A 22,206-nucleotide genomic window follows, 5' to 3' on the forward strand; every position below is an offset into this window, starting at 1 on the left:
CATTTCCAGGTGCAGAAATCGATAAGGTCAAAATATTGTATTGTGGTTATGTAGACGTCAATTGGGTCATGATTGAAAATATTTTCAATTTGAACAACCAACTGACTGCTGTCGCCATTTTTGCGAACTAGCGTAGCGTAGCCATCAAGAGGCGCGTGGAGTGACGTAATTTCACGACAGTTGACGTCAAATTACGTTTTAACGCAAAACTGTTTGTGTTAAAGAAAAACAAACAAAAAAAAAACCCTATATCACATCAGTCCGAAAAGGCTAATAAATAGATTCACGAACACAAAACAAAGAATTATTATATCAATAATTTCATTATGTTTTAGTCAGTTTAATGAATGCATGTTGTAGTTCCAGTTATTGTTTTTAGTCACAGTTTTTATTTATTTGTTAGTTTCAGTGAAGAAAATGCAAAACGTTTCATTTTGGTCTCGTCTGAGGAACCAAAGCAACTTCTTCCACCTGTTTCCAGAATCTGTTTTCAGGTAATTGTGAGCAACTCCAATACAAAATTAAATAAAATTTCAAGACTGTATCTGAAACTATGGTGACAATACGGATATCGACATGGTGTTAATATTATCGATATTTTGGATCGATATGCCCACGTCTACTGGATGGAATTTGACAAAAGGAGCGTCATGTGAGTGGAAACACTGTAAACAACCATGATCCGATTGCTAAAAGGAACAGAAACACACTAACGTAAAGTCTGTGTGTGTGTGTGTGTGCGTGCGTGCGTGTGTGTGTGTGAGTGTCTTTGCTGCTCACTTCCCCAAGTTGGATTCACCTCTCTTTCATTTGCTGTGAAAACATCCATCATCCCCTCTTAAACTTCACATGACATCAGAAGAGGAAGAGGGGGAGGGCCGAGACGGCTGCAAGGAAAACCTCTCCATCAGCCTCCCTTCTTTTCTGTGCATGGACCACCCTCCGCCGCTCCGTACCAGTGGGCTGCGGCTGCCGTGGGCCCTCAGTCTCTGTGGAAGCTGGAGGCAAATGAAAGCAGCGAGGGGCGAGGAGGCGCAGAATGAACCTGGTGGAGGCGCGCTACTGAGACACCACTGACTGAACTCACTGACACAGGTGGGGAAGTTGTTGCTTCTGGTTATTTCTAAAAATGTCTTCTTTTTTTTTTCTCTTTTGCTTCTTCTTTTCAACTCGGGTGTATTGTATCAGTAGTTCTCATTCACGTCATTCTGAAAGGTGGAAAAAAAACCCCTACTTAGTCTAAAGAATGAATAAGAAAGAGACTTAATGGGTCATCCAGCTGCAGCTTATAACACAGGAGCTAAAATTAGCAGTGTTTATTCAGCTTGAAGCCATTTGACATTTCTTCCACTCTATTCAACTTATGATGGGCTACTTCAACTTCGCCTCAGTCGACAATAAAGCAAAGTCTTAGGAATTAAATCAATTAAAAACTAATGGAAATGAGTTTTTTTCTTCAGCATTTAAAACCACTTCTAATCCCCAGTTTGTCATTTTTACTTTTATAATGTCTCATCAGTTGTTTTATGTGAGCTTTGCCGCAATACTTTTGCGATTTTTATTATTTTTCCTATCAATTTTGTGGCAAGTTAGTCACAAATTTCCAAGAATGCATCACACTGTGGATATTTGGTGACATTTAGGATCTGTGGATGAGTTTTTTTTATTACCAATGCAGGCCTTACATAAAGCCCTTCATCATATTAAGCACATAGAAAGTCTGTGTATCATGTTGCCTCCTCAGCAGACGGGCCTAATCAGTGGCACCAGCGCTTGAGGGCAGACTGGCACAGCGCTCTGAAATGCACAGGTCCTTAGAAAAAGCCACAACACAGCTTGACTGGAAAAATGCAGATTTAAAAAAAATTGTTTTTAAATTAACAATATGTTTGAGTTATGCTTGTTTTCCAGCAGAAGGTGGTTTCGTCTTCGCACTGTGTGGCTCTTTATCAACCCGATCTTTGAAAACTGGTCACAGTAAAGCAGGACTGATGGTTCCCTGTGAAGTGTGTGGAAAAAGTTTTCATTCTCCTTGAATCTTTTTCAGATGCAGTCATATCACAACCACAAACCTCAGTGCATATTTTTTGGGGGTGTGAGGAGATTTTGATGGGATACGCAGACAAAAAAGTGGCACACAGTTGTGAAGAAAATGTTGCTTAGACTATTTTGTCACAAATACGAATCTGTAAAGTGCGGCTTGCTTTTGTATTCAGCTTCTCCGAGTCGGGATTTTGTAAAGCACATTTCACTGTAAAAATCCTTTGTGGAATGTCTCTACCATCTTTGCAAACTTCTAGACAATTCTTCCCTGAATTCTTTTTTTGCAAAAAAATATTCTCAATTGTACTTAAGTCTGGACTTTGATTAGGCTATTCTTACACATGGATGTGGCTTGTTCTAAATGATTCCATTATAGCTCTGGCTGTATGTTGGTTGCTTTCCTCCTGAATGGTTTTCGTTCAACATGGCCCAACACGTAGCTCCACTCGTCTTCCAACTAATTCTGACTAAGCTTCCCTGTCATCTACAGCCAATTCTGTTTAAAGCTCTGTAAGAATTTCAAAGTTTGGGATATTGTTTCAGTACCTAAACCTGCTTCAAACGTCTCCACAACTTTATTCCTAATTTATCTGCTATGTACCTTGGCAGTTCTCTAACAAACCTATGAGGTTTTCACAGAACAATATCAACATTACACTAATACTATACCTACTGTAAAGGAAGAATTATTTATTAAAACTTTGAACAAAACGTTTGGCTCGTCTCTTCCTTAAAAGCCCTGGATCCTCTCGGCGAGCAGCGGGCAGCTGTAAAACGAAACTAAACAAGGCGTGTTGACGTCACAGATCACAGAGTTTAATTCATACAAAGCAACGCATGAATCAGTTAACAAAGCTGCAGAGGTACAGAGATATGCATTTTATCACAAAATAACAGACACACAAAGGAGACAGACACACACAAACACAGAGACAGACAAAGGCGCCCACGTGGAGAAAAATGGAAAAAACTCTCTCTCTTTCTCTTTACACGTCATCTTATACCAAAGAGGTGTTTCCGTATTTTAATTTATGCAACGAAGGCGTTCCTCCTGTTGACCAACCGAGAGCCACCTTGGAAAAACGTAAACCTTCCCCTAAGTTTTAATGACCAAACTCAAGAGTCATTTTAGTTGTTAAAGTTATAAGTTAATTTCACAAAACCTATCTTGCTCCTCTGCAGTCAGCTTCTCCAAAGATTTGAATCTTTGCCTTATCACAAACAATATTTAAAAGGTGTATCCGAAATTAAACATAGATGTTTCCAAGATGCAGCTCAGAGCTCCTGGGAAACCCCCCAACCTCTGACCTCTAAGCAGGGGAAGATATTCTTTATGGCCTGCTAATTTAAAGCCTTTCAAGAGAATAGTATTTTATGGCTGCTCTAAGTTACAGCCCTGCCAGGAGAATGTTTATCTCTGCTTAACATTTGTCCAAATAGGAATGTTTATCTCTTAAACGCACATGGCATGAGATTAGCCATATTAAACACTCAACAATATCCATATTTCCTTAACACTACACGCTTCTGCTATTTTGCTATACGCTAATAGCGGAGCAAATTTCTTTGGTTAGCAGTTTCGCGTTTTGCTAACTTTGAAAACCTTTATCGCACTTTAGCTTCCCTTAAAATATTTTTCCTGAATGAATTTTAGAGCGCTAATTTGTTTGGCTGTTTTGTGAACTTTCATTTGAATAAGCTGGAATTCATTCTGTACCCAGAATGTTTCCCTGTGCTATAGTAAACATTTTAAATATAATGATGTCCTGCGTGCTTCCTGATCAAAAATCTGGCCCTACTGAGGATGATATGCTATGTAGTAACATATGTTGTGCCATTGACACGTGGCGACTATCATCGTGGTTTAATTTAGCTCTCTTGCATTAGCTTCTGCTAAATACCTTGTTCGTGCAGTGCTTCAGCATTAGCGGTCTGACAAAACTGTGTTGAAGTAGAGCGTTAGCATCAGCTTCTGCTTAATACCATGTTAGTGAACGGCTTTAGCATTAGCTTCAAATAAATAGCCTGCTGGTTTATTGCTGTAGCATTAACATCTATTAAATAACATGTTGATGTAGTGTGTTAGCATCAGCTTCTGGTAAACACTATGTTAGTGTACTGCCTTAGTAGTAGCTTCAGCTAAATAGCCTGCTGTTCTACTGCTTGAGCATTAACTTTTGCTAAATACCATGCTGATGCAGTGCGTTGGCATCAGCTTCTGCTTAATACCATGTTAGTGTACTGCTTTAGCTTTAGCTTCAGCTAAATAGCGTGTTGGTTTACTGCTTTTGCTTTAGCGGATCTAGAGTTTATGATTAGTACTTTTTAGTTAGCCCACCACTGCTGATACAATTGGCTTTTATTTACTACTTAGGTACTGAGGTCCATCCCAATAAGACCGGTTGAAGTCTGCGGCTGTAAAGTGGCAAAAATTATTTTTGCCAATACTTTTGTGTGAATACTCGTTCATTGACCCCTGTGTGACTGCTGGTGATGTCCAACTCTGAGAACAGAGAAAGAAAAACACAGGAAATTAACCATTTATTAAGTCATTATATGCAGTCTGCTTTGTAATAAACTTGATGAGGTCTTGCACATTGTGAACGAGGGAAACTTGGGACTAATAACCGCAGATGAGATTTACAGCCCTGGCTAAAGAGCCTCTATGTAAACACTGTCACCGCTGTCAGAGTGGGGGCCTGTGAGATTCATACTGAGCGGCTGGAGTCATGCAGACGTGCCAATGTTCTCAGACTTTTTGCTTTGACTTTTAAAGCAGGCTGACCTGCGGTTACAGAGAAACGGGGGGTGAAAGAAAGGACTTTGCTGCAAATAATAACTGCGCGACAGTGCCAAGTTGTCGCAGGGCGGCTCTTGACGTGTGACTCGTTTTCTCTTGAGCAACCGTTACTTTGTGCTCATGTCGTTTACGATTCACAATTAATTCGAACTGCAGTTTGTTCCACATGGCAAAGCTAAAACTCTGGCTTCAGAGAGCAACAGTGTTGTTGAAAAATCTATTCATTAAAAACATATGCCGGCTCGTAGAGATCTGGGATCAATAAAACACTGAACTTCAGAACGAGTCAAGCTTATTATTTCCGTGACAAATGGTACAAAAATAGTAATCTGCAGGAGCAGCAGTTTCAGCTAATCCACCAGGATACGTTTCTTTGACTGTGGTCTTACTGCAGGGAGTCTGCATGTCCTCCCAGTGTATGTGTGGATTCTCTGGGCACTCGGGCGTTCTCCCACAGTCCAAAAACATGACTGTTAGGCTAACTGGTCCCTTTTAGGGTGCGCTCTCACCAGCCCTGTTTAGTCTGCTTTAGCTAAACTCTAGTTCATTTGTCTAGAAAGTCTGTTTGTGAATGCACAGTTGAACTCTGGAAAGTCAACTCCGGTCCCCCTGAAAACCTAGCCTTCTTTTCGACTGAAGTGAACTCTGGCGCGGTTTGAATGCATATGTGGATACAAGCGGACGGGCGGATGGTCCACAAACAAGAAGCGAACTATAGTGCAGGGCATTCTGGGTGAATACAACCAAAACAAACAAACAAATCTAGCGCTAAAGGGAGAAATGGCTCGTGGTCTCTTGCCATAAGCAAATGATAAATCCTACAAATGCTAAACTCTGACACTAGTCCATTTGTGTCTACATTTTGTCAAGAAGGAAGTTTTGCTCAGGTTTTCTTCTGAGGTTTTCCTGTTGTTTCCTTCGGTTTTCGGTGCAGCGCCACCAGAGGAGAGGGAGCAAACAGCTTTCTCAAAGGCTTTGGATCATTTGACACACAGTACAGTACAGTGCGAACCGGACCAGCTGAAAATGTAATAAATCAAACTGAGCGTACTGGACCATCAGGTGTGAAAACACCATTATGAGTGTATGTGTACATCATTGTCTGACCAGGGTGTCTCTGTGTTTCCCTGTGACGGACTGGCATGTCCACCACGCTGCATTCTGGTTTAGCCTGACTTTGGTTCATCATTATGGACCCATGGCCAGGAGGATCTCTCACCTTCCCTTCTTTATTCCAGTTCCTGTCCAAACCAATACGATGAAAAGATCAGCTTTCTTTACAAAAACAGGCTTCACCGAGACATTCCTTAAAATGTCTGAATCTCTGTTTCTGCTGTTATTCCTCAAACACACCAAGTCCCTCTTCTTGTGTTACCACTGCGTGAAAATTAGCCCAATCAAAATGATGTACTCCTTGTGCCGACACATTTCTGCACCTCGTGAATCCATCAGGGCCCGTCACCTCGTGCTCATTAGAAGATATTTTAGCTCCATCTCTTGACACGTTGGCTCAGTCCTCTGTGGATTATTTTAAATATTAAGTGAAATCCTTTTTCCAGACCTCCAGAGGAATACTTTTCCTACTGCTCCGCATGAGCCAGTGCAGGTAGACTGGAGGGCTGTGAGGGAATTGTGTGAGAGGTCTGAGCGGTGAGGTCTACAGAAACATTAAAACCAGACATCAACACGACACCTGATATAGAAGTGGTCAGGTCCATTTATGAAATAGGAGCCAATTGGGAACGCATTGAAAATATGAGTTATTAGGATAACACAGGGAACAACCGGGCTGCAGAAGCAGGGGGCAGCTCCTGCCTGGTGGACGCAAAGTCCGAGACCACCTGGACATCTTTCAAAGTTTGCTTTGAAAAGCCCAAAAATGTTGCTTTATTTCAGTGCTCTCTCGCTTCATTGTCAAACAGAACTCTCGTGTTTACGGTTCTGTGGACGCTCCTTCTGATTTACGCCAAACAACTCTCCTTTTGCACTGCAGACGGGATAGAGGAAAAAAACAAAACGTCAACAGTCTATCGTGTGGTCTAACGATGTCAGATAATTTAAGGGAAAAGTCATTAAAGAGGCGCTATTAGGCCTATGTGTTTTCCAGGCATAGTTCCATTTTATAGCACAATCAAGTAACTATGTTAACTGCAGTTGATATACCATATATACAGTATATATACTGTATATATATATATAAATATGACTTAAATGAAATTTAACTTTGTAATATAATGTCTTGAAATAGGGCATCTGTCTCTTTAAAGTATTCTGTTCTTTCCGTTGTGATGACTTCAGGAAGTCATAGCCAGGTGTTTGCTAATTGCTGCTGGCTAGTCTGAAGGGGCTGAGTGGAGGAAAGGCGGGGGAAGGTTGCTCTGCGAGGCGGAAGCGCGTCGAAGGCGGAGCACGGTCTACCCAGGTGTTTTGCCCAGCTGAATGGTTGCCATGGGAGATGAAAGGATTTTTTTTTCAAACATAAATGAAAGAATCAATGCAACACTCCAGCTCTGTTTTTGATGAGGGAATAACATTATAACATGATGTAAAGCTAAAAAAAAGAGTTGATTTTATATAATACTGCAAACTAGCCTTTTACTCAGATATGTTACTGATAAAAAATTATGCAGTTTACACACGTCACCAAAATTTTACCCAGAAGAACCAAATATTATGTAGAAGTTAATTTATTCAAGAAATACGGTTCAAAAAGTAAAACTTTACAGATGCAGATTCAGTAGACTCAGTGAACTGATTTAGATGTTCTTTTCTTCTCATTTTAATGATTATGGCTTACAGGCGATAGGTTGACAATACTCCCTAGATTCTTCTTTGGGGTTCAGGTCAATCGAGGACATTACCTCCAGGGTCACTCAAGCAGCAATTGGTACCTTTGGGAGTTTGGTCCGGTACCAGGTCCTGCTGGAAAGTGAAATCTGGACCTCCATGAAGCTCATCAGCAGAAGGAAGCATGAAGTGCTCTGGTAGAGGTTGCGTTGACATTAGCCTTGATAAAACACAGTGGAGCAACACCAGCAGATGACAAATCACTGGCTGTGGAAATTTTCCACTGGACCGAAAGAAACTTGGATTCTGTTTGTCTTCACTCTTCCTCCAAACTCTGGGGCTTTTCCAAACGTAATGCAAAATTTACTTGCATCTGAAAAGAGGATTTTTGAGCCACTGAGCAACAGTCCATTCCTTCTCTTTAGCCCAGGTAAGCGGCTCTTAATGTTGTCTTTAGTTCAGGCGTGGCTTAACTCCAGGAATGTAACGGCGCATGTTCTGGATGCATCTGTGTGTGGTGCCTCCAGCTGCAGTCCAAACTCAATTGGACTTTTTGGATTGCTGTTAAGTGCTGTTACTTTTGCACTTTTTTTCTATCACTTGTTTCCTTCCACTCAATTTTTTTTTATCAATAAGGCCTCTGACAAGACACAAAACTGGAACATCCAGCTAATAAATCATTGTCAAGGATATTTTTGTTCATGTAGGCCGGTTGGTGAAGAAAAACACAGGTCTGGCTTTTAAGTTACAGTTATTTTCTTCCTAACTATAATCGTAACTGTCCACGCCTATGTACGGAACTCCACGAGTGCCACATTTCAGCAATTTAAAAAGTAGGAATGTGAACACATTTGGAGATGCATACATCAAATTAATTAATTTACATTTACCATGAATAACAAAAATAATCATTTTCAATTATTTAAATCTTTAGTAAATATTTTAAATGTATATTTTGCCTCTAAAATGGTGATTGGTCTGCAGTGATTGACCAATCAGATGTTTATGTTTTTCTTGTGAGACATTAGAACAGTGTAAATTATTTCCAATATATTCTTGAGGACTGAAAGCTAAACACAAAACAAAATGCATGAGTTTTATTTAGTTATTTCATTGTATAATAACTTAGGACCTCTAATATATGTTGGAAATAATATTTAGTTATTTGATATATATATATATATTTTCAAAATGGTCACACATATCACTATTAGCTTTCAATTGCAGGAATGTAATTTAGAACCAGTTCTACTGAAGAAAATGCAAAAACCAAATATGGAACAGATAGTAGCAAGAAGATTGGATGGGAATATTACTAGAGAAGATTAACCAAGTCTTTAAATGGTAATTATTAATTGATTTGCTAGTTGTTTGGGTTTTTTTTTTGCAGTGGTCTTTTAGTAGTTTGTCCTTTTTGAGGAAGTGAGCAACACACTGTGATCCTGGGCTCAGGGCTGGTGGAAAACAAGACCAAAAAAATGATCCCAGAAGGAGGGAAAATGAAAGGGGGAAAAAAAAATGTAATTAAATTTTTTTTCTCTGAGTTTTAATATGTGTTATGTAACGGACCAAATTATAGAAGCATCGTAGTTTTAATGAAGTTGGAAATAAAACTTTTCCCTTTGCTTAACGATGGGACCGCTGCTGTTTTGTAAGGCTCCGTAACTCTAAATGACCTCCTGCTGGTTGATAATATACTGTATATTGCAATCATAGAACTACATTTACTCACAGCAGATTATAAGTAATCAGAAAAGCATGGAAAATCAGAAGTTGTAAAAAAAAGTGTCTGTGACAGATGGAACCATTTTATAGTCAGAACAAATAGGCACAGAACAACAAAGCAGCAACTGGGTCACTTTGTTGGTTCAGGCATAATGTGCTCACTGTAGCATTAATATATGGTCAATACCTAAATGCAAAGGAAACCTTGACTACTGTTGTAGTGGTTGTATTAAAACTTGTTTATGTCAGTAGTTGCCAGTGATCCAGTCTTTTCATGTTTCATATTTTCTTTCAGTATCCCGGAAAATCCTCATATTGATTATACCTGTGCATCCATGGATGAAGGAGTTTAATAAGAAGGAAATGATTATGTTTTTTCTTCTAAATTTTAAACAGTTAGGGAATTGACTAACTAGAACAATTTATAAACTGGGTTCTGTTTTAAAGCATATAGCTGATATGTCAGGAAATTATCCGTTGCTGTACGCGGTATGCAAATAAAATCAATTTTAATGCATAGCAGCCAAATTTTATGCCTTCAGCATGAAATTTGTATGTTTTTCCAGTCCACATTGACTTTTCTTTTTTGTGGGTACACAGATTTTTTTCTCAGAATAATAATAATAATAATAATAATAATAATAATAGAAAAAAAACATGCATGGCCTATCTAAATTGTTCTGAACCAAACTGTAAATTTATTTGTCTGTCTCGGTAGCTGCGTTTCCACTTATATAACTGCACAATTTCATATTTTGAAAATACATTTGTTTCAAGAAAATGCGTTCATTTAAAAACAAACAAAAAAGCTTTTGACAAAAACTTTTGGCGGTGATTTATTTATTTCTTTTTACTGCATCACAACTGGTTTATTTAAGAAAAACTGCTATTTTAAATGCTTTTATGCATCACACAAGTCACGCGATCAAGTCACTGGCGCAAACCACAAAGAAGAAGACAACAGGAAGTAGTTTGAGTTAACATGTTTTCTAACCCTAACCCTAACCCTACCCTAATCCATGTGTGCTAGCACTAAGGTGACATGCAAGTCAAAACATTGGGAGCAAAGTGCTTTTATTTTGCTTCAGAAGGTTACAGATTTGACAGAGATCTGCAAAAGATTCAACAGCAGTGGTTCATTGAAGTTTGCATGCTCTCCCTTTTTCAGTATCGCTTTTGTCTCAGTATTCTGGTTTTTTTCTCCTGGCTCAAAAATGCATGAGTTCAGTTGTTTCAAGTGCATGAAACTTCGTTTGTCTTGTACGTGTCTGAATTTGTTCAACAAGATGGGTACCGATCCCCCGCGAAACAGCAAAGAGCAACTTAGCACAGATAGTATATACATGGATCCTATTCGTTTTTGATGTATTATGTAAAAATGAATCTTGTGAAAGATAGTGAGAGGCTGTAAAGTTGGAGATAGACAACTTTGTTGTGTTGTTGGTGCAGGGGTATTTGCTGAAATACACAAAACAGATTTTCATTTCGTCATTTCTTTTTTTCTTTTTTTTGTGGTAATTTTACAGATCTTCTGGTTGATTGGCTATAGCAAGAGGAGCAACCATGGGACTTGAGATGTGGACCCTTTCCCTCCTGTTGGGTTTGTCTCTCTGGAGCAATGGTCAAGCCCTGGCGAGGAACCCCATCCTGTCGAGGATACGAAGAGCTCCGGGGGCTGCCGAAGAAAACAAGAAGTGCTCCTACACTTTCTTGGTCCCGGAGCAAAAGATTACGGGCCCCATCTGCGCCACCCGGGGCTACTCCACCGACAAAGACCGAGTGACGCGGCTGGATGTAGCGGCGGTGCGCGACCTTCTGTCCAAACAGCGTCGAGAGATGGAGACTCTGAAGCTTGTGGTGGATGTGGACGGCAACCTGGTGAATGAGATGAAGCTATTGAGGAAGGAGAGCAGAAACATGAACTCCAGAGTGACTCAGCTGTACATGCAGCTGCTGCATGAGATTATAAGGAAGAGGGATAACTCACTGGAGCTGGCCCAGCTGGAGACGCGCATCCTTAACGCCACCTCTGAGTCACTGCGGTTGACGTCCCGGTACAAGGAGCTGGAGGCCAAATATGCAGCGCTGTCTGCAATTGTGAACAATCAGTCGGTGCTGATCGGAACGCTAGAGGAGCACTGCATGCAGATGCACAGTCAGCGCCATGAACAGCCACCTATAGGACCCCCACTGGTGCAGGTGGTACCTGAGAACATTCCGGTCAGCGTGCCACGGTTCACCAATGAGATCCAGAGTCGAAACACCAGAGGATTTGGCCCGGATAGGGGCTCTCGCTCCGGGTCAACCCCCACGAGCAGTACGCTCGAGGTCCCGAAATCTGAGAGAAACTTCAGCACGGAGGGTGAGTGGGCGATTGTCCGTTTCTTCTTCTTCATTCCTAGATTCTGTTGCACGGTCAGATCCATATGACAATGTAGTAGGGCCATTGTAGAAAGAAAAAAAAAAAAGGAAGAGTACATTTCCACCAAAAACTCAGAAACTTGGAGATTAATCTCAGAAACGCTCTGGAAGATTTCTGAGATTGAAAAGTCAATATTTTGCTAGAAAAAAAATATGAAATTTTGAGATTAATCTCAGTCATTTCTTGAAAAACCAAAGCAATTTCTGAGTTTCAAGACATTTTTGAAATTATTTGAGGTTAAAAAAAAAAGTAACTTTTGAAACTCATAAATTTCCATGTTTTCTCTGGCAAATTTAGATTTTTGGAGCTCAGATATTTACTTTTTGTTTTCTAGAAAATTCCAGAATTTTTTGGTGAAAATGTTCTCCTTGTTTTCCTTCTCTGTCTACAATAGCCGTTGTGGGTCCAAGACAGTCCTGTCATGGCGAAATGTACAACAGTCATTACTTTGAAAGGCCAATAATAACAACATCACGCTCTAAGGCTGCAGCTGTAGATGGACCAGCAGCCTCGTTCCAAAAGGTTAAAAATGTGCAAAATCAGCTGAAACTCTGCTTCATGCGCAACAGAAAGCACACAGACCAGAATGGAAACACAAATGTTGTACAATCCGAGTCGACCAAGGAAACCTTTACCAAGGGAAAGACAGGGTCGACCAGCTGGATTTTGCTCATTGACAGAAAGTTTTTGACGTGCTCACATTGGCTTTGCCCAAGAATAATAAAGTGTGAAGGATTTCAGGACAGCTATGTTGGCAAATGATCCGTTTGCGAGACTGTTCCATTGCGTGAGGCTCAGACAAAAGCCAGGCGGGCATGATGGGAGTCTCGGCTGGTTACCGCAAGAGCCGAGGCATGTTCAGCGTACGCAAGAGGCCGTAAAGTTTAACAGTAGTATAAATAAATAATTACATAGGAGTTGCTTACCCTTCGAACAAACTCACTACGCACAGCTATATGAATCTATTTGTAGCTGTTTGTCATCATAGCGGAGGGAGAGGGAGGGGGAGTCATATCTTATTAGAGAGATATTAGAGAGAGGTCTGTTCTTAGAGAAAATCGTAAACAAGTATAACTTTGTAGATCTGCAGCAGCCACATGTAAATGGTAAATAGCCAGCTTTGAGTGTTCTTGCTGAAATTTCAGAGGTGCCAGATTTTCCATGGATTTTTGGGTATGGTTGAGGTTTGAGGGGGTGAGTATTAGAAAAGTGAGATGTTATTAATGCTAAAAAAAAAAAATAGAAGCAGAAAAACTATAAAATGTGTAAAGCTTAGAGTTGTCTAGCAGTGTTGTCAAAGTGTACATTTTGTTTTCTCTCACAAACACTGGAGGCCTTTCCGGGTTATCTTGAAGTACTAGGTCTCCTTTGACCAATTGTAATCAAAAGGCCTTACTGCCATTCATATGCACAACATGTCTGTTACATTTAGAGCATTTTGACAAGGTGAGTTTATAGTGTAGCGCCACCAAAAACGGTATCTATCTGAGGGTGATCAAGACCTTGGAGATAATTCTACTCATACAGAGGTGTTAAGAATGACCAGATACAAACACTATGGAAGAGTGCATGCACTTTCCGCTGTTCAGAGTGATATTTACAATAGTTGTTTACCCGCACACTGTAAGAAGACATACAACCATTATTCAATCAATAACAACTGCTGTCAATGTCTGACGACACATTCTCGTTTCGGTCAGTCAAACATCAACAGTATTTTCCTTTGCAACCATACAACAATAAAACATTTCTTTATTAATTTCTTCAAAGTCCAAACGTTATATGGCACAGTTCACAAAGACCAGGTTGATGATGCCAGGGCTTTGTAAGCTTGCAACAAATGAGAGTCTGTGCTTTGAGTTAGACGTGTTCAAAATTAAACATGAGAGAGTTGGTAAGGTATGAGAGAGTTTTTATTTACACTGTAAAAAGTTGTGCAGCTGCCTGGTCTAAAATGCTGCTCAGGGAGAAAGAAGCCATTATTAAAAAGGAAACATAAAACCCCAGATTAAAGTTGCAGATACACACACACAGGAACATGTCCCAGGGTTTGGCACAACTAAATTGTATGTTTGTCCATTAAACACATTGGTTCATTTGGAGGGAAATAAACATTTGACCCGTGAAACAAAACAGTTACGGGTATTTTTAGATTGTTTATGTAAATATTCATTGCAATCAGGATGATCAAAACCAAACGGCATTGTAAGAAAATGTTTTGCTAGCATGCTAGCACTTTCCTTTATTTGGAGTGAACTTTACTTGGGCTGTGTGAGAGAAAAGGCCTGATGCTCACTCCAATAGAGTTTATTCACAAACCTGTATATGAGAGAATACACAGAGTTTGAAATAAAATACTTCAAGCTACAAGAGAGACGTAACAAATGACACTGAAGTAGTGCTACATTTTAGCCAAGTTAAAATGTAGCTCCTGAGCTAGTAGGAGAATTGTTATGAGGCTAACGATAAACTGTCAAATATTTGTCAAATTTTAAGATTATTGTTTTCTATCTGGCATAGAAAATGTTTGTTAAAGGCTCACTCTATAAATTGCTTAATGTTTTAAAATGTAATAAAATGAAGGAAACGGCTGCTTTGATTCTGTTTTACTTTAGCCTGTTTTAGCTAGGCTTACTGGCTAAAGCTGAGAGATTCTGTGTCATAGAACCTCATAGTTCTGTACAGCTAGCTAGTAAGCCTAGCTATTTTAACTAGCCTTACTAGCCAAACCAGCTAAATCAGTACAATTCACTATAGCTGCTCTAGCTAGGCTTACTAGCTAAAGCAGGCCAGTAAGCCTAGCATGTATTCCCTTAGATGCACAGTTTTTTAAAGTACGTTTTAAACTCTTCGCCTTTCGCTTGCTCTTTGCCTTTATGTAAACATTTACAAAGTTTCTGGACAAGACCGATGACTCTTCAGTTCACTGTCAGATTGTTAGTCACGTCGTCCATTTTCCAGCTGGATCCTGTCCTTCACCGCCTGCTCCCCCTCTCTCTTATCATGCTTTTCCTTCAGGCCCGTTCAGAGACTGCCAGGAGGCGCAGGAGGCCGGCCACAGCACCAGCGGCATGTATCTGATCAAACCAGATGAGGCGGAGAGGCCGGTGCAAGCCTGGTGTGAACAGGATATAGACAACGGAGGTTGGACGGTTATCCAGTGCCGGAGAGATGGATCAGTGAACTTCTTCAGGAACTGGGATAGCTACAAGGTGATGACAGCAGTACTTCCTCCAACTCTTTCAAAAATAACAGCTCTGCTGTTATTTGAGCTTTCCTAGGGAGCCGTGGGGTCTTTGAGATAATTACCTTCAGGTCTCAAGTCCTTCTGTTACCATAAAACACAATGTTTTGAGATTCCCATCATGAAACTGTAGCCGTCCCAATGAGAAAGGCATGTTTCACGTCTTTCCAAAACCACTTCTACTATAGAGCCTCCCCACTGCGTGGCCCAGCACAGTGAGCATATAGAGGCTCTGTGAGAATGAGGAGTACACCGCTGCTGACAGCTGCAACAATCCAGCGTTCCACTCAGTCTGGCCAGCATCATGCGCTGGTAACTGGCAGCTAAATTGCTCTCCTCAACGCTGAATTGTCTCTGCACTCTACCACAAGACCAAAACCGTAACCATCTCACACACACACACACACACACGCACACACACTGAACCATGCTGAAATCCTATTTCATTCATCATCTGCTGGCTCACAATTCGTCCACATTCATAAACCTCAACTTTTCTTTTTTTTTTTTTTCCAAGTGGAGTGTTTTTGAGACTGGTGCAAGGCGTTGGTGTTTTTGAACTTTCTCACATTTTTGCCACATTATAACCGTAGAGGTTAACAAGATTTAATAGAAATTGAATGTGATGGACATAAAAAAAAGATAAACCTAACTATATAAAGTTATGGATGATTCTGAAGTTGAAGGAAGAGGATCAATTTTATCGAAAATTGATCCTCTAGTGGATTTGCATTTCTCCACAATTAATGTTTTGCACTGTAAAAACACAAAATCTTACCAAGTATTTTTGGTCTAGTTTCTAGTGCAAATATCTTGATGTACTTGAAATAAGCAAGCTGTTGGAACTTGCTTTGATTATTTCACTTAAAACAAGGCATTTGTCCCATGTTATGCATGAAGTAATCTGCCAGTGGGACTTGTTCTTTTTTATTCATCTTAAGGAATTATTTACTTAAAATCAGACTGTATATCTTGACGAGAAGTTACTGGTGAAGTTAGTTTTGTCTATTTTTCAGTGTACTAAGATATTTGCACTAGAAACTTTTCCAAAATGCCTTAAGATTTTGTGTTTTTGCAGTGTACCCATTCTTTCCAAAATTGTTCAAGCTCAGTTAGATTAGAAGGAGTCCATTTATAAATAACAATTTTCAGTTTTGTCCCAGATTCTCAATTGAATTTGGGTTTGGGCTTTGACCGGGCCTTTCTGACACGTGATCTGGATAATGAATTTAATAGTTCGACATTGCTAAAAGCTTGGGGTATGTTTTATCATCTACGTTCAAAACCGCTTGGCTTCATGACCCAGTATCAGAATTCTGAATACAGGCGCTTATTTTATTTCATAAACTCTTCAGCATTGCTTTCTTCTAAATTTCATAGGTTAAGGTGGTAATCTTTTGTCACCATGTGTTCTTTGCTCTTTGAAGTTCTCCTGAATTACAGAAGCACAACCAAAACTCTTCCACAAGAAGTTTTATGTTCCCAGATAATCACCGTCTTTCCAAACTCCTCGGGGACCCGGATGAATACACAACACGCGTTATTTCCTGTGATCTCATTGTAACCGTCCCTGTAATCTTCCTTTGATCCAGAGCGGCTTTGGCAACATAGACGGGGAGTACTGGCTCGGCCTTGAGGCTATCTACAAGCTGGGGAGGCAGGGAGACTACAAGCTCCTGGTGGAGATGGAGGACTGGATGGACAAGAAGGTGTACGCGCAGTACAACAGCTTCCACCTGGAGCCCGAGAGCGAGGGCTACCGCCTGCGGCTGGGCACCTACCAGGGCAACGCGGGGGACTCCCTCAGCAGCCACAACGGCAAACAGTTCACCGCTCTGGATCGAGACAAGGACGCCTTCTCAGGTCGGTCACTCTGGGATGTCTTCTTTATAGAAGCGTTGCATTTTACTGATTGCATCTCGTCAAAGACGATGCTTTGACTTGCCACCCATGGCCGCGCTGCAGAACAGTTCTGTTAACCAAATGAAACCTGGACATGTGGGTGTTATTAATTTTGTGCGCTGCGCCTCAGCAAAGGGAGGAAAAAAGCAGGAAAACTGTTGAAGAACAACTCAAAAACTGTTTTTTACGTTTATTGCGCTGTTCATATTGGTCTCGATGTTTGCAGTTTTTTGGAGGGCAACGCAAAAACTCGACGTCATTCAAAGCAAATATATTACCTTGACATTAACCATCATCCGGGAAATGATGGACAGGGAGAGTCTGACTAAAACTAACTGGATGTCATGCAAATTCTGGGGCTGATTATGTGTCTCTGCTTATGTCCAAGCCCAAATGAGCAACGTTCAAAAACGAGCCCTAGAAACCCCAACCCGTGACTCATTCAATTTGCAAGCGACTTTAGAAAAAACAAGTCCAAATTCGTTAATAGTCGGACGTGGCAACAGAAATTCAAAATAGTTTCTGTTTTTACAGCAACAAAACGCACATCTCTCTCCTCCCTCCATCGTTTGCATTTCTGTCACGGCGATCAGCTGCTGCTGTCGCATAGAAATGGCGGTCACTCCAAGACGGGTAGAGGAGATAAAATTAAATTCCAGAAGAAAATAGTTACACGCAGTAACGCACAGTGATTTGGATAAGTAACTTTAATCTGATTACTGGATTTGAAAAAGCAACGCGTTAGATTACTCGTTACTGAAAAATGTGGTCCGACGTCAGTAAAGCGTTACTTTGTAGCGCGTTACTGACATCACTGTCCACGAGTACATGAGAATTCAACACCAAAAGACGTGAGCATTTCAAACACAAAGAACAGAACATTCAGTCCTTTATAGTTTTATGTTTTCAGGCCTGATGTTTTATTTTGCGATTATTAATAAGTGGTCGTCTGAGCACAGCGGCGGTTGATTAGCTAATTTAAACAGCTGCTCTGCTGATGATCTTGTCAGAGAGCTGGAGTCCGGCTTGCTTTATTAGTTTTAACTGAACCAAATTCTGCAGCACATCTACATGTAAAGATGTCAAAGTCAAGCTAGCACAGCTGAACCTCTTACTTCTCACTCCCTTTTTAAAACTTTTCACTGACCTGTAAAATGAGACACCCTTAGATCTTATCTAGCTGTCTTCGTGTTGGTAATTAGTAGCAAAGCACTACATCCTTTTTTTCTTTTACGTGTCATGTGAAACTTTACGATTTAGCATGTTATGCTGTCAACTGGACAGCTAAAACCAATGGTAGTCATTGTCGGCGAGCAGTTTTTATGCTCTCCAAAGAGTTCTTAATCTCTTAAATTATTGGGAGGGTCTAAAAGTTATCAAAGTAATCTTAACAATTTCAAATACACACATTTATTGCAGATATTGGTTCCAAGCCAACTTAAATAATAACTGACTAAAGAAACCTAAACTGATAGAACCTTTGAATGAATATTCTACTTAAATGACCAGAACACTAGTTTGTTGTTCTTTTTTAGGTCCTCCATAGACAACCATGGCATGTTTTTGAATTCTTGAGACTTTTAAAGACTTAAGCTGAAACATGTTGGCATCAAAACATATTTTGTTAAGCTTGGTGAAGTCCTTGTTTAAATTAGTTTGATTTTGAAGTGCCAGTTTGGCAGTCTGGATTATGAACCAGAATTTTATGACTCGCCAAGCATGTAAAGTCAGAAAAATTAAAACAGATAAAAAGGACTTCATGAGAATTTTTTTCTTTTCTGTGCTAAGACGTTTTCTTTTGCCTACACACAAGTTTTGTTTTATAAAGAAATTTGAGCTATTTCTACTGATTTCTGCAAATCACGCTTAACGTACCTTTCACAAACTCTACATAAACTCATTTTCAAATAATTGTCCACCGAGGAGGACAGCCTCGACAATGCATTTTTACTTTGATCTCGGCGATTGATATTTATGAAGCTGAATATCTCCACCACATTGGGATTGGCTTCATACAACTTTTCATCTGCAGGCAGATCATTGATAGAAGCAGATAAAATATGTACTGAAAATGAACAAGAACACTCCAAAAAGTCCACAAAGCACAAATTCCAGTAAACTATTCAGATAAAAAGAATAAATAAATAAAATCAACTTGTAATTGTACTGATCACAAACGCTTCGTAAATTACTGTATTCGGTTGTAATTTATATTTCAGCACTCTAACATGGAGGTAGGGTTGTTTATTGTGGAAAACAGTGGAGAAGCATTGAAGTTCTGCTCCTGTTTTTCTACACGGACCCTAAACGTCGTGGTTCGGGGCCCCCGCTCGCCTGGAATCCCAGGAAGCCTTCAGCGAAGCCTTCACTTCCTTTGGAAAACAAACAATGATCTCTCACTCAGATCCATGACCCTTTTTCATCCAGCGCTGAACGCATGCCAAAGCGCTCGAGGTGACAAGGAGATTATTTGCTGTCAGCGTAAAGTAAATAAGCTCTTTATGCTGTGTTTTGTGTTTGACCCAAATTGTGTTTGACTCTTTGGGACTCAGCCATGCTTGACCTCAGTCAACACTGTTGATCCCCACAAGCTCCACAAATAGAGGTCAGATTAGTGAAGGAGCGCAACGTTGGATTTTAGACATCTTATCAAGGCAACTTTCTTCTTTGAAAGAAACGTAGTTTTTCTGCTGACTTTTTGTAAAACATTTTATCAAACAAACCCTCTTGCCCATTAACTTTTTCTTCCTCCTGATTCCCTTTAACCCATAACAGGTAACTGTGCCCATTTCCATAAAGGAGGCTGGTGGTACAACGCCTGTGGCCAAGCCAACCTCAACGGTGTCTGGTACACCGGAGGAGTGTACCGCAGCAAATTCCAGGACGGCATCTTCTGGGCCGACTACGGCGGGGGTTTCTACTCCATGAAGTCTGTCCGCATGCTGATCCGGCCCATAGACTGAGGCTGCTGGGCCGTCACATTCAAGACTCACTGTTTAAGTTGCTGCGCTATACGGTACATCTGCAGCGAGAGGTCGATCGCGGACGGACAAACTCAGCCAACGGAAAGAGGCCGAGCATCGGTTTGCGGGAACAGACGCAAAACTCTGCCCATACGGGGATTTAGGTGGCACGAATCTGTATCACACATAACTTTGTAAAGCGACAAAAAGTTACGAGTTCTTGAACTTTTTAGCATTTTGTGTGATGCCACAACCACAAACTTCGACATGTTTGTTTTCATAAATCAAAGTAGTACATCTAATAGTTGTAATGTAGGAAAAGAATACACGGTTTTCATATTACTTACAAATTAAAAACTTAAAAATGTAGCAACCATTTGTTTTGAGCTCCGTTTACTCTGACATCTATACATAAAAGTCAAATGTGGAAGATTTTTTGACCAGTGCCAAACATCAGCTGCGGCAGAAACCAGTGCAAATTTTATTGATGTATTGTCCATCTTCTGGTAGAACATCACTAAATTTGTAGCCAGAGGTACAAAGGGATGTGTTAGGATGTCCCAGTCAAAGTCCAGACCAATTAGGAAAACACAAAAAATTTACTTTAAAACACATCCTCCATTCATCAATCATTTAAACCCACTTGTCCTTGCCAGTGATTATTGGGCGAGAGGCTTGGTACACCCAAGACAGGATGCCAATTTATTTAATAAGTTACAGGGAACTGGCCCAACTGTCATATTTCTGGACTATAGGAGTTGGACTCTGGGACAATCCACACAGGCAGAGCTCAGTGCAGAAAAACCCAAGACTGGGATTTGAACCCAAGTCTTTCTGTCCTCAAGGCAACAGCCGCACTGACTGTAAAATCGCGCAAATTGTAGTTACGAAAATCCACACGATAATTTAGAAAAGAACCGAGTTTTCCGTTAAAAACATTTCTTGCGCTAGGATGAGGTGGTTTTTCAGCCGTATTGAAGTAAGTGTGTTTCGCAAAACTGAGTCGTGTGATCAACAACCGGATGTCGCTGTTGGCGGAAAATGGTAAGAAGACGACAGGAAGTGGTTGGAGGATGATGGTGCAGTATGTTTTGCAATGACTTATCCCGTGAAATATTTGTGTGTGATTTCAATCGCTCGTCTTATTTCATGAAAACGCCGCAGTTGCGAAATTGTGTTTTTCGACATCAGAGGACTATTGTAATGGAAAGGCAGCTGATGCTACCGACTGTACCACCATCTAAGGTGACTGAGTTGGAGCTACTTTGTAAAAAAGAATTGATAGATATTTATTGGTTTTAAAAAAAAACAACATGGAAACCATGTAAAATACAAAGTTTGTGGTTGTTGCTTGACAAAATGTGAAAAAGTTGAAAGAGTATGAATAACCTTCCAAGGCCCTGCATGTTAAAAGGCTAAAGATATTTCAGAGAGTATTCAAGTCCATAGCTTTACTGGTACTAACGTCACATGATCCAAATGCAACTTCACCTACCTCACCAAGGTAAACGTCTGGTGCTAACAAGAGTTTCCGCTTTTACTTAGCTTCAGGTACAAAGAGCTGGAAAATACACTGTGTTGAAAGCTGCACAGATAAACTACACACACTTTTCCTGAAGCAGCACATTTTAATTTCACAATGTTTTTAATTGAGATCCCTACCCTTAAAACAACCTTTCCGCTGCATGTTAATGTACTTTGTCCGAGTGCAGATGACCGGAACGTATAATTTATGCTTACAATTAAGTTATCATAACAGTGAAATAGGGCCAGGTGTCCTTTGAGAGCAGGAAACGATCCCGTAGAAAAACAGGAGCCGTTTCCTCCTGCTGTAAATAGAACAATCATTCTCAAAGTGTGCGCGCTCATATGGAAATTGTTCTTGTGTGTTTTTCTCGTTCGGACTTTGATTAAAGTTCAGTATGACTCTGGGAACGGCAAGCGTTGTTGAGAGGAGGGCGAGGGAGTGTGGGGGAGGTGGAATTAAGTCTTGCTTTGCGTGGTTTTGGAGATGGAAAAATATGCGTACCAGGCAAATTGAGAGTTTTAAGCGCTGGGACAGACAACGGAAAACACATTTCTGAAGAAAAAAATTTAAAAAACCAGACTGGATGGAGGGAGGAAGAGAGAGGAGGAAGATGAATGGGAATGGAATCAGTCCAAATTTCCATGTTTTTTTTTTTCTTTCTTCACAGTAGCCTACATGCCACCCCTGAATCCTGCCTTTTAATACATTCTTTCCCCTCAGGGGAGGATCTCTTTGACTTTTGGTGGAGAGATCTCGCATGGATTAAGTCATGGGTCCCCGTGCAGCGATCAG

The 22,206-nt window shown here is 40.4% G+C and overlaps 1 protein-coding gene across 1 annotated transcript; it reads left to right on the forward strand.

Annotated features, from left to right (window-relative positions):
• The first annotated feature begins 791 nt into the window (after positions 1-791).
• LOC114145910 (angiopoietin-related protein 1-like) lies at positions 792-21,977 on the forward strand. Its single transcript, XM_028019587.1, has 5 exons — positions 792-1,095; positions 10,882-11,717; positions 14,796-14,989; positions 16,614-16,884; positions 19,699-21,977. Exons 2-5 carry the CDS (start codon positions 10,919-10,921, stop codon positions 19,884-19,886), a joined length of 1,452 nt encoding a protein of 483 aa, XP_027875388.1. The 5' UTR covers positions 792-1,095; positions 10,882-10,918; the 3' UTR covers positions 19,887-21,977.
• Positions 21,978-22,206: the final 229 nt, after the last annotated feature.

The sequence above is a fragment of the Xiphophorus couchianus genome, chromosome 6, assembly GCF_001444195.1.
Source record: "Xiphophorus couchianus chromosome 6, X_couchianus-1.0, whole genome shotgun sequence".
Lineage (NCBI taxonomy): Eukaryota > Metazoa > Chordata > Actinopteri > Cyprinodontiformes > Poeciliidae > Xiphophorus > Xiphophorus couchianus.